General features: G+C 50.5%; 1 protein-coding gene across 1 annotated transcript in view; it reads left to right on the top strand.

Annotated features, from left to right (window-relative positions):
* Positions 1-11,613: 11,613 nt before the first annotated feature.
* The window catches only part of RHOU (ras homolog family member U), a 7,386-nt gene continuing 6,746 nt past the window's right edge, over positions 11,614-12,253 (top strand). The window contains exon 1 of the mRNA XM_009281820.1: positions 11,614-11,678. Coding sequence (XP_009280095.1) covers positions 11,614-11,678 — 65 coding nt within the window. The remainder of the gene's footprint in view (positions 11,679-12,253) is intronic.

The raw sequence follows: 12,253 nt of genomic DNA, 5'->3' as shown, positions 1-12,253 counted from the left end.
TGCCTTATTTACCTCCACGTGCTGTGGAGAATAGATTATTCCCTTTCTCTTCAATGTGCCAAAGCCAAATTGTGTTCAGCTCCCCGTTGTTCATAGGTCCCTTTCGTGAGGGCAGCCCATCCCTCCTTTGCCTCGCTGCCTGCCGGCAAGCCAGCAATGCCCAATTTACCCCAGAGCAGCCCGGGGACGGCGCTCTCTGCAGCTTTCCTTTTCTGTTGCTTTGGTTTTATTCAGTGCTGTCTTCCCATCCTTAACCACATGCTGGATTTGCCTCTAGTTTTGAGTCCTTTTCAAGCTCTCATTCCTACCCCTGAGGTGTATTTCCCAGGATCACCCAAAGCACATTCCTGTTTCCTCTGCACCCGCTTTGCTTCCCTTCAGGAGGGCTGCCCTTCACAAAAGGCAGCTCCCAAACCCGCAGGGACTGCACCACACACACACACACACGCAACCAGCTCCACATTAACCAAGACCTAAGATAACCCAAAGCACCAGGAAAAAAAAGAGAGCTCTGTGTATAGTCAGTACCTGGAGCTAAACAGAGATATTCTACCCCTCATATTTTTTTGCTAATTGTTGCTCTGGACATTTTTGCTTTATCAGATGGGGAATGACACTCGAGACCTAACTAATTTGTGCCTCTTGTCAATGGCTCTTTGTTTTCTTTTAGGGGTTTTTTTCCTTATTTTTTCCCTGACCCTATAATAATTTCTTTGTTCCCTTTGGTAAGCTGGCCACTCAGATCATTATATTCCTGCAAGGCAGGCCTGTCTTAAACCTGGCCATATTATTATTTGTAATAGCAGCAATGGGATGGGATGGGATGGGAAGGGATGGGATAGGATGGGATGGGATGGCAGCGATACAGGGCAGCCAGGGGTCCGTCTGCTAGGCACCCACAAAAAAATCACACTACCCAGCTCTGGAGTGACCAGGACAAGAGAGATTGAACCCCAGATGAGAAAGCACCTTTTTCTTATAAAAACAGATGAAACACTTTGGACTTTTCTCTCGTAGGTACTTTATTGCCCTGGTTAATGGCAGGCTTTCTGTCTATACTAGTGTAGGCTAGCAGCAAGGTACTAACAAACTAATAAACAAAGCGGAGGCAGGGCGCAGGCCCAGGCAGTTGCCTGTACAGTTAAATGGTTGGCATTGTCCTTGCATGAGTTTGTCCCAGACCAAGCGAATACTCCCTCAGCCGGTGCCCAGACATCTTTCGGGAGCCGAGGTGGGCCAGGGAGGGTTCCCAGCAGGCGGTTTGGGCACAGCTCTCCCACGCCGGGGGGACAAGAGCTTGTCCCTCTGGGGATGGCTGGGCACGCCGATGGGTCTCAGGGGCGGAAAACATTCCCTGGCCTGTCTTATTAATTTATGTAGCTGTAGCCTTGGTGTCTCGGCACTGCACAGCTTTTAATGGATTTACTCATCCTAGCATCCCTGCAGGGCAGGGAAGCACTGCACAGCCCCTGGGTCTGGTAGGAAAAACACACCCATGGGGACACTGAAAGGCCAATGTGGCTCCAGAGCAGCCTTCAGGTCCTTGTTTCCCAACCTCCTGCCCCAGCCCCAGGGCTTGAAGCCCCTCGGGTCGGTGAGGACGAGCCAGCCAAGGAGATATGCCCCAGGTCTGGCGCAGTTGCTGCCCAGGACCGCACAGGGCGAGACAGGGCCACCTTCTCTGAGCTCTGCAGCTGAGATGAAACCCAGCCTGGTGAGGCTGGACAGCTTAAAGCATGCACTGGGCAAGTCTGGTCCCGAGAACAGGGTCAGGCTTGCACTTAACTTGACCCTTAGGGACCTGCAGAAGCTTAGGCAGGGACCTGGCTCCTCCACCCCGTACACTTTGCCTTACTGGGACATATGAGGCCTCGGGGCCTCTCAGAGACCACATGTCAAATCCATACGGATAGTTTGTGCAGAGGAAATTGGTGGGGTCAGGAAGAGCAGAGGATGCTCAGTGCTTTACAGATGCATTGCCTGAAGTTCCTCTGCTGAAAAAAACAAAAAGCAGTTCATCGTGAATTTTTCATGTTCATTTTCCCCATGCCTCTGTTAACAGGGAGATGATCAGTCTTTCAGCTACTGGGTCATCTGCCTCTGCTCTTGGATCATGTCCATCACCATGGTGTCAGGGACTGCGATTACAGAGAATCTGTGTTCATTAATTAAGGCATTATGTGAAAATGCACTGTTTTATCTACAATCATATTTTGAGATTTTTTTTATAAGCAATATCATTATTTTGATACCTGAACAGTCACAGCTGGACCTTTTGACAGAGTGCCTTCAGGTTTCCAGGCCAGGTCCCAGGCATATGTTTGAAGTTCCTGCAGAGCCCTGTGCACCTCGGGTGAGGATTTGCAGCAGGAGGAGGGTGTCGGGAGCCGCAGCTCCCCACTGGCGGTGCGGCAGGCGGCCCTGCCCCAAGCCACCCAGCTGCAGCGAGCCCACCCCTGGCCATAACCCGGCGACGAGCTTTGCTCCGGCCAACAGCCAGCCTGAGGGTCTGCAGGGCAGGGACAGATCCGGGGGCCATATGGATCCAAGCTGTGAGGCTTCAGCTGTATTTATCCCAGCCTTTTGTTCTTCCCGGCTCACCTCTCACTGACACCTGCACACCTCCTACGTGGTGGGAATATTTGTGCCTTCCCCTGCTCCAGGGCGCTGACAGCGGAGGTGCAGTGAGGACCCATTACCTACATAGGGTAGGGCTGCAAAATTGGACCCCACCGAGGAGGTGAAACCTGCTCATGGCCTTTCCCTAATTATTATTCTCCTCGCTGAGTCTTCTCCTTGCTCGGTACTGCCTCTGGTAGGAAAGATGTTTTTCTTGCGTTATCAAAACAGCTTAAAAGCCAAAAGAAAACTCAGCAAAATGAAAACTACCACCAACAAAAAAAAAATCCATGCAAGAAGTCTGGGCCTCATACACTCTTCTGTTAATTAGCCTTAAAGAAAACAATAAAACCAGAAAGCAAAGCAAAAGCCAACTGAGGTAACTGGGACGGGCTGCTGGAGAAGCAGGAGCTGTGGGAAATGGGGAGACAGCTGCGGAGAGCATCACCTTGCAGAGAGCCCCAGATTTCTGAGGTCTGCCTCTCCCCCGAGCCCCATTTTGTGGCAAATCAGAGTAGACGGGGTAATTATCGCAGCTGTGTTTTGGGCTGGTTTAAGAGGCTGTACTTTCCCAGCTGCCTTTGGAGTGCAACAGCAGTGGCAGGCAGCATTCCTGCCAGCATGGCCCAGCTAAATCCACTGAAACAAGCAAGCAACCAACCAACCAGCCTTCTGGAAGAACTCACTGGGTGATTTTTGCCTGTTCGTTTTCAGTGACAAGTTTCTGAGGAAAATAGTAGCATTTTAAAAACCACATGTACAGCCAAAAAAGCTTGTGGACTTTTCCCTCCTCCTCTCTAGCAAATACTTTTCTGCCTCTTTTACAATGCCATTACTATTGACGTAAACCGAAGACAAGAAATGTTTGCCCTTGCTCAGTTTTCCATGTGTGGCTTCTGGCTGATTTGCCATGTGTCCCTGCTGAGGTCTCAGTCCACTTTCAGCTGAAAGCATCCGGGTCCTTGCTTGGCTTATCATGCCGACACAGCTGGCAACCTATTAATCTCCTGATCCCGATGCCTTTACTTCAGTGGGGAAGCGCTGGGGCCTTTTAGTGGTTTGCATTTGTAGCTGACAGAGGCTGGCGCTCAAAGCCCCTAGGTCACCTTTCCGTGAAAACCTCTCTCCTTAGCTGTTGGAGCAGGGGGAGGTTCAGCATTTTTATCCTTCTTGCTCCGGCACTCTCTTTCAAAGGTATGGAGAACTGCAAAGCAGCAGGAGAAGTAGGTTTGAAGCCAGGACCACATAATCTACCAGTAATGCTTTGCTCTTGTTCACATCTTTAATCTGAGGACTTCAAGACATCTGAAAGTATCTTCTCATACATTGATAAAGTAAGGCTCAGTTTTCACTCTACAGAAGTTTTCCTGTAGAGCTGTTTTTAGGCACATGAATTCTGCCTTCTCTCTCCCTCCCCAGCTAACACAGGACACTAGTCTGGCAAGGTTATCCAGCAAAGGAGTCCTTTGAATCTCAATCTGTTCAGAAAACTGTTTTAAACTAGGCTGGCTGGTGAAAACAAACCACCCTGGAAGGGTTTGCCTTGTAGAGCCGTGTTGGTAGTACCATTCTGGCAACTCTTTCTTTCTAAATCCAGCTAAATCCTCAGGCAGAGGGAGGTTTGTGAGCAGGAAAGCTGGGATGAGAATGGCAATTTCCTGAGCCTGGCCTTGTATGCTGGCCAGGCGACACTCTGGCTCCTAACAGAATAGTTAGTAAGGGACTAACAGGTAGAGACAGTACACTTGAAAGGAAAAAAATAACTTACATTGTGGCTGGCTTCTACATCTGATTATGTATACCTATTATGGCTGAAAATTTCTGTCCTGGAAATCTGGGAATTGAAGGTTTTCATCCCGTCCCTGAAAAAGAAGATAAACATAATGCCTGGCTAACTGCTTTCCAGTATCCCAAACGTGCTTACAGTTCCTCTCTCAAAGCAGATTTCTGGTGGGGTGAAGCACAGCCTGCTGAGAAGTACCTGCTCCTTCCCAGCCGTGGCTGCCAGTGCCGGGAAGGTGGGCTGGACTCAGCGGGGAGCTGGCTCAGCTAAGCTGGGGATCAGGGAGGCACCTGGGAGCCTCCATGTGGAAACACCTGAGCCAGAACACTGCAGATTTAGACGGCAGGGTTTGCTCTGCACCAAGTGAATCACGTTCTTTGCTTTCCTGCCTTTGTGTTACCATGCAACACAGAAAAAGCCACGGCTTTTCTCCCTCTGCTAAGCTGCCCCGGAGCCAGCTGTGGATGCTGTCCTGCGATGCCCACCCTCGAAGTCGGGCAGCTATCAGGGAAGCACAGCCTGCTCACTTTCAATAAAACTGACACTTGTGCTGGCTTGTTCTAAGCCTTTTCATCTCCACCAAGAAGATCCTAGCAACTGCTTTCAGAAAAGATCTTTACATGTGGAAAGGGAAAAGGCTTTTCAGCAGTGGCCACGGGGTTCTTCCAAGTTTGATACCAAGAGGAAGCGGCTGGCTCCAAAAGAGATAACACTAGGACCAATTGTTGTTTTTCAGACTTTTGAGTAACCAACTAAAAATGCACAGGCCAAACTGTCCACAGAGGCACATCAGCACAGATCCATTGGCTGGGGCAAGCTCCACTGGGGAAGCTGGGTGCAGAAGTGAGTGCGGGGAGTGTCCCTGCAGAGCGGATGGGTCTCTGCCCCCCTAACCTCCCAGCACCGTTGACAGAAGTTAAGTCCCCTGTTAGGAAGCTGCTTTCACCCCCCATGAAACGTGGGCTCAGGCAATGACATGTATGGCCCAGCAAGAGGTGCCCCAGGGGACATCCCACAGCGGTGGGGAGGTGGTGGAGTTCTCCAGGGAGTACCGATCTCTGTTCACCCTGGCTACCGACCATTTCAGCCTGATCTGGGCATATTTTACAAGCACCATAAGATATCGCTCAGCATTATGAGGCTGTTTAGTGTCCATATGCCTATGGGAGACACAGACTGTGCTCCCTTGCATTCCCCTTCCTCTCGCAATGTTTGCATTTGGGTTTAAGGTGTGCAAAACCTGCCTCCTTCCACCTGCCTCATTGCTGACTGTCTCCCCCTGCGCTCGCTGCTCTGCCCCATCAGTCTGGGCTCTGGCTGCCTCTTCCCGGTCTTCCAGTGAGGTCTGATCACATTATCCTCTGTCACAACTCATTTGCAAACTGGGACCTTATTCTTAAATACAGCCCCACATCCACAATGCAAAGACATATCCCTGCATTTACTTTATCAATATGTAAAAGTGTCAGCATTTTTAGGTCTGGCCACCGAGGACTCCCTGGTCCAGACACGAGCTCTGCTTCTCCCATTGCGAAGCTGGAGTCCCCCCGGCACCTCCCAGCTCTCCCTCTGCAGGCCTGGGCAATCCGGCTCCTTACATCTGTCGTGCCACAAGGGTGGACATTTTGGGGAGGAAACCCCAGGTCTGGCAGGCTGCTCTGGAACTCGGCTCCCTTTTGAAGCAGCCCTGAGGCCTGAAACTCTGGCAAGGTGAGGGGTTCGGGTACGGCGTGCAGGTGAGGTGTACGGAGTGGGGTGATGAATTTTGGTGCACACGGACTGCTGGGGTTCATCCCCATTCAAAGAGACTCTGGGTGTCGAATTAGTATAAAAACAAAACAGATGCCTGGCATAACCCTGAGAGAAAAACTGACAAAGGTCTTTTAGCTTGGCTAGAAAAGAAAATGTCTGCTGTACAGAAAATACCTCTGAGGTACAGACGACTTCAGGAACACAGATTACGACACTGGGTCGTTGGGGTAGGAGCGTACACGGGAGATGGTGGATTGCAGTCTAGGCTTGGGCATGAAGGCCATGGAGGTCTACCTGTGGGGTCACATGAAGATGCCCATAAATGCAGGTCATCTCAGCTCAAGCATGGGTGAAGGGTGAAGAGAGTGCTCTCGGCAGGGATGAGAGCAGGCCTGGAGCAGGAACCGGCAGAGGCAGCCAGCAGGGTTTCTTCCCAGGAGTGCTACAAACGCCAGGAAGGCTGTGGAAAAAAGTTACCCACTAGTCTGTCCTGACAGGGAGGGTGTTGCTAGTAGGAAGGAAAGTTTTTCCCAGCTGCTGGAAAGAGCGGCTGACTAGGATTTTGACAGCTGTTTTGGGAGTCCACCTGGGGAACTGGTGGGGTTGTGGTAGCTAAGAAAAGCTAGTAAGGGGATTCACATATGGCCTGACGGGCAGTGTGGCAAAGAGCATCCATGCTGCAGATACCATGCCTGTTTTGAGTGCTAGCTCCTCTGCCCCTGGCTCCTCAGAGACGTGTGTCCAAACTGAGCTGCGGTTTCTCTGCTCTGCTCTCTCCTCTGCCACTCTCACCAGCCCCACCAATGTGCAGCACATTGCACGAGCATGTTTTCTTTTCCTCCAGCTTACTCCTTGGATTTACCTTCCCCTCTCCAGATTGTCTCTGTAAACTGGGGCTTCAGGGGCAGAAATAGCGTGGCAGGTTATAAATCCCAGTGAGCAGGAGGGCAATGAAATGCAGTATGCCACAGGGCAGGGGCAGTTCCTTCATTCAGATGTTTGGCAAAACTGGTATCTTTATTACTGTTCTCACTGAGACATTTATCTGCCACCACTGAGACCTTACCCAGTCTGACCCCAGCAGTGCCCAGGCGACCTGCTGGGGCCACTGCTCAGTCCCCGCTCAGATCCAGCAGAGAGAGTCCTGGGAAGAGCAGCCAGTCCCGAGCGGATCTCCCACCTCTAGTACGCCTGGAGGGGTGTGGGGCAGCCCTAGGGTGGTGAAGGGCTTCAGGACAAGCAGGCAAATTGGTGACCATCACACAAAATACAGGACATGCAGCACTTTTGAGCAGCTGTGACCCCTGATCAGCTGAAAAGGATTTTGAAAGCAAGATAAAGGGATCACCTCCCACCGTGGTTCCCCTGCAGAGGCACTGCAGATAGCAGGTTAGGGTTAATTTGTTTTCTGAATTAACTAGGAATTTTGGAGGCTTGAAGCAATTGTGCTTTGTTTTGTTTTGTTTTTCAGGTTTATCTCAACAATCCTTTTTGCCTGCGAGTTTTTGGTAGCGTCTTCTCAATCAGAACTTAGCTGGAGGGGTGGGGAGAGTTTATTGTGTTAATAACGTGTGCTGGTTACTGATCCCTTTCCCCAGGCAGTGAAAACTTTCCTACGATCGATATCTTGGGTGGTGAAAGTGTTCTTTAAAAAAAGCCCTAGCAAATATATATATATATTTTTTTAATTAAAAATCAAATCTATAATAAAAGCAGCAATATCTTGCACTTCTCTAGCCCTTTCCCTCCTAGTTCTCAAAGAACAGCCTCAAAAGCACTTCTCTGGAGTCAGAGCAGGTCAGAGCTGTCCTTTATACAAGCTGCCTTTTCTTTCCCAGGTTGTTGCCCTTTCTTTGCTCCCTCATACTTCCCCTTTCTTTTCTCCCCACCTCCTCTGCCACCAGCCAGCTCAGCAGAGTCGCCGCGATCCTGCTCTTTGGAAAATGAACGGGTGCATCACAGATGGTTTTTTTCCAGACCTTGGGGTTGCTCTTCTTGACAAAGAACAGGATCTTGGTGACAGCCCTGCAGAGCAGGCTGTACCCTGCCCTTGAACAAGCAGCAGTGCATCATGTCATGCTCAGAGCGCGCCGCCTCACTCCCTCGCCTCTCTCTGTGTCAGGCTTTTCAAGTTTCTACAAGAAAAAAAAAAGAAAGCTTTCATTCTACAAGGCCAGCATCCAGTTCATATTTTTTATATCGCAAGGAAAATGATAAGCCAGGATATAACAATGACCTACTTCACGTCTTGATAAAATAATTTCCTCTCTCTGACATTTTCCTCAAAGAATAATATTTGACTAACGCAAGCATGGAAGATAGAGCAAGAGCTTTTCTGTGAACTGTCTGATAATACGTCAGATTCAGCCCTGAGACAGACAAGTGCCACCCTGTTGACCTATGTGGAGTTAAGCCTGTTTATCCCCCAGCTCAGAGCTCTGAAAACAATTGGGTTCAAACCTGTAAGATGTGTGCATGCGATAGGGCCGAGGCCGAAAGCTTCGGAGACAGCGGCTATCTGTTACAGCATCCCTCCATCAATGCACCCTCAGCCCACCGCCAGCACGGCTGCCTGGGAGCTGCTCTGGCTTGCTGCTGTGGTGCAAACGGGCCCCCCCCTCTGCAAAACAACCGGTTAGCTCATCCTCTTACACAAAAGGCTACTGTATTTGGTAGGGAACATTACAGTATAGGGCAACCATGCAGCTCTGAATCCACTCACGCCCCCCCTCCCCGAGCACAGAAACAATGCAGACCGTTATAGCTATCTCACTGGAGCCTACTTAGCTCAAACCATGACTGTATTTGTCTACTGAAGGTGTTTAAAAATGTGCACGTGGCATTTTTCACTCGCAGCATTTGCATGAAGAGCTTTCTCACATCATCTTTCGCCACCGTTCAAGCGGATTGTCACCCAGTGCATATTGCTCGCCCTCTCATCTCCCACCTACAGGAGTTTTCCTTGTGGTTGTGCATCTTTCCTCTTAATGAGTTCTCATCGCAGCATTGATATGGGCCACAGACTTGCCATTTGTCACTGCAGATAAGAAGTGACATTGCTCAGGCATCCTTGTGTCCTCAGTTGAGTCATATTCCGTCCTGGTGTCAGAGATCACAATATGTCTACTCACCTTCAGCTGGCACACTGTCCAAAACGGACAGAAATTCATCTGCTGTCATGACTCCAGCATGCCATGACACACTGCCCAAGATGGCCAAAGCCGACCAGCATACAGTATTTACTGTATTTGCCGTCAGCTTATTTACTGTCAGCGTATTTACCGTATGCTGACTTCCAGCATCACATGCCATTCCACAGTACTAACAAGGTACCTGATTTATGGCATGCGGCCGAGAGTAAAATATAGTTAAAATTTAATTATAGTTCTCCTTTTATTTCTTTCCTTGCATAAACGTGGTATGAACCGAGTCTGGTCTATTGAGTTTTCTCCAATTTCTTGTTCCTCAAGGTGGAAAGTTCCTCTGGATTTCTAGAGATAGAAAACTACCAACTGCTGGGCTCTGGCAGGAGAAGGGTAACAAGCATCTGGGCATGGCGATGGAGACTCCTCTTGGCATCTCTGCTCCTCAGGCACAACGGGCCTTTCTATCAAAGCTCATGTGTGTGGGAGAACTTTCTCGGGCGCTGCTCGGAGCCTGAAGACTAAACTCTCACAGGGAACTGGAGTCTTAAAAGCCATACCTTTTCCCATTGTAAGTGCCTTTTGTTAGCATTGCCTTGTCTTGTGTAGAGATGCAGCTTTGTATACACTCAGAACCATGCAGAATAAAAATGAGACGCGGGACTTGCAAATGTGGCTCTGCCCCCTGCACAGAGCAGTAGGGAGCAAATGCACCAGACATAACAGCACCTGGTCTCCATGCTCCATGCAGTTCTTCAGAAATGACTGAAGATATTATTCCTTGTTTTGTGTAGATCCTGACTACCTTCAAAGTTTCACTGAAGCAATTTGTTTTCAATTCAGAAGAAGGGACACAAGTCTCTGTGTAATTAATTCACCCATTTTCCTCTTGGCTCAGCTGAAGGAAAAGAAGGACCTATAACAATTTTTGGTACTGGGATTGGTACCTGATTTTGATCAGGGATGTGATTTGTCACCTGTATCACTCCTACACCAAGCTATGTGGTTCACTGTTGAAACAGCATTGGTGCTCAAGATGTTACCACACTACAGGTAGCTCTGAGCCCCCTCGACCATTACAGCAGAGCAGCCACACAAAGGCTTCTCACCCTTTTCAGTGAAACATCTGCACGGCTGAAGCTGTCTAATACCAAATTAAACAAATGCTGTGGCTTTGCAGCCAGGTGGCTGTGGAGCATGCAGACTTTAGGGCTCTGCTATGGAGGGAGCAATGCCGGGAACAAGTGTGGCAACAGGCTGCCGTGGTGGTAACCTTTCAAACAGCTGCAGCTGTTTGCAATGCGAGCCTGCACCTACACACGTAATGTTTTTCCCTTTCCCGACAAGAATAAGCCATACTAGCATTATCCCGGCACAACTGCATCCATACTCTGGGGAGTTAGCTGCAACAGTATTGTTAAAGCAATTCAGCTTTTGTAGGTAGACAGGCTATAAATACACTAAATTAAAATAGAATGCTTTTTTTCTAACCTAGGCATCCCCACGAGGACTTGCACCAAAATAACCAAAGGTACGAATTAAGCCATTTCTGTTATTTTATTATATGCCTGAGCGCAGGCAGGCTCCCACTCCGATCCTTCTGGCTGTCGATCCTGGCAAAGCTCAGCTGCCCACGTGATCTCCTCTTCTCAGGCTTCATCACAGGGGGATCAATATGTGAAAGCACCTGACAGGGAAATGCTTCTTGGTTGTAGTCGGGTGCCCTGCGATGCCTCTCTCTGGTGCTAACTCCTGTACGTGACAGCACCGTCTTTGTTCATTTAAGGGAAGGTAATTCTGCAGGACTGAGGAGTCCCACAGGAGGATCAGTGATCCCTATGGGTCTTGAGCATGAGGGTCACGCTGAGGCCCTGTGCTCTGCTGGCTGCTGTGCTCTGTCCCTGCCTGCCTGCGCTCCCCGCAGGGAGTGGGTAGGCGATGCCCCGGCGCAGGGCTCCGGGGGAGCTGTTTCTTCCCCACCCCTCCAACTGCACGCACAGGGTGTCCAACCCGGGGTCTTCCCAGCTGCCTTCGGCCAGGGAGGACCTTGGCTCTGGCCCTGCTTTTGGAGTGCCCCAAATGTTGTCTAGAGTGCACGAGTGCCGCAACCCCACGGACAGCCACAGCAGCTGTTCCCATGGAAGAGGCCAGCACACATAAGAAAGCAAGATTAGCTGTACCGAGTGCTTATTTCCATGAGGCAGGGCCTTCGGTGGTCAGACCACAGATCCAGGGTTTATAGAAGGAGGAAGACGACAGCCCCATAGGCCCAACATTTCCAGCTCCGCCAGTGAGCATGGGACAGGCAGCTGGGGCATGACGGGCAGCAGCAGCACGCGCTGCAGTACGAAACCAGCTGCATCCCGTGGGCTCGCATTTCAGTGCGGGGAATGGGGAAACAGCGCTCCAGGTCGCACTAGGAACTCACTGATGCTGAAAACAGTAAACTGAAATCCCAACGCTTATGTCGTTTAAGCTACCTGTACTTGACGTCTGCAAAATGAGGATACTAGCAGCTGTATCCCAGATTCTCCAGGTGGCACCGTTCATGTGTGTGCAGGGCTGTTAAGGTCCCCAGAAGAAACGTGTTAATAATGGTCCCAATTTAGGGCAGAGCCAAACTTTTCAGCAGCCTTTCATTTTCTGTGCTCAACCGCAAAACTTTCCAAGGCCAACTTATTTCAACAGTGCTAAAAACGTAGTCCCCCCTTTCCCGCGGCACACGGCCCACTTTATCCCTCCCCAGGCCTGCGGGTGGGAGCTTACGGAGCGCCCGCTGCTCCCGCGGCAAACACGCCGAGAGTACCCGCCGAAACTTAACTGCCCTCCCGCCCGGGCGAGTCCTATCGGCGGCCCTGTACCCGGCGGGGGCGAGGGGCTCCCCCGCCCCCGGGCGCCTTCGGGCACGCAGGGGAAGCCCCCGGCCCGCGGCGCCCCGCCGACGCGGGCGGACGGA

The sequence above is a fragment of the Aptenodytes forsteri genome, unplaced genomic scaffold, assembly GCF_000699145.1.
Source record: "Aptenodytes forsteri isolate BGI_AS27 unplaced genomic scaffold, ASM69914v1 Scaffold132, whole genome shotgun sequence".
Lineage (NCBI taxonomy): Eukaryota > Metazoa > Chordata > Aves > Sphenisciformes > Spheniscidae > Aptenodytes > Aptenodytes forsteri.
The sequence above is the reverse complement of the archived record's forward strand: the minus strand, read 5'-3'. Positions and strand labels throughout refer to the sequence as shown.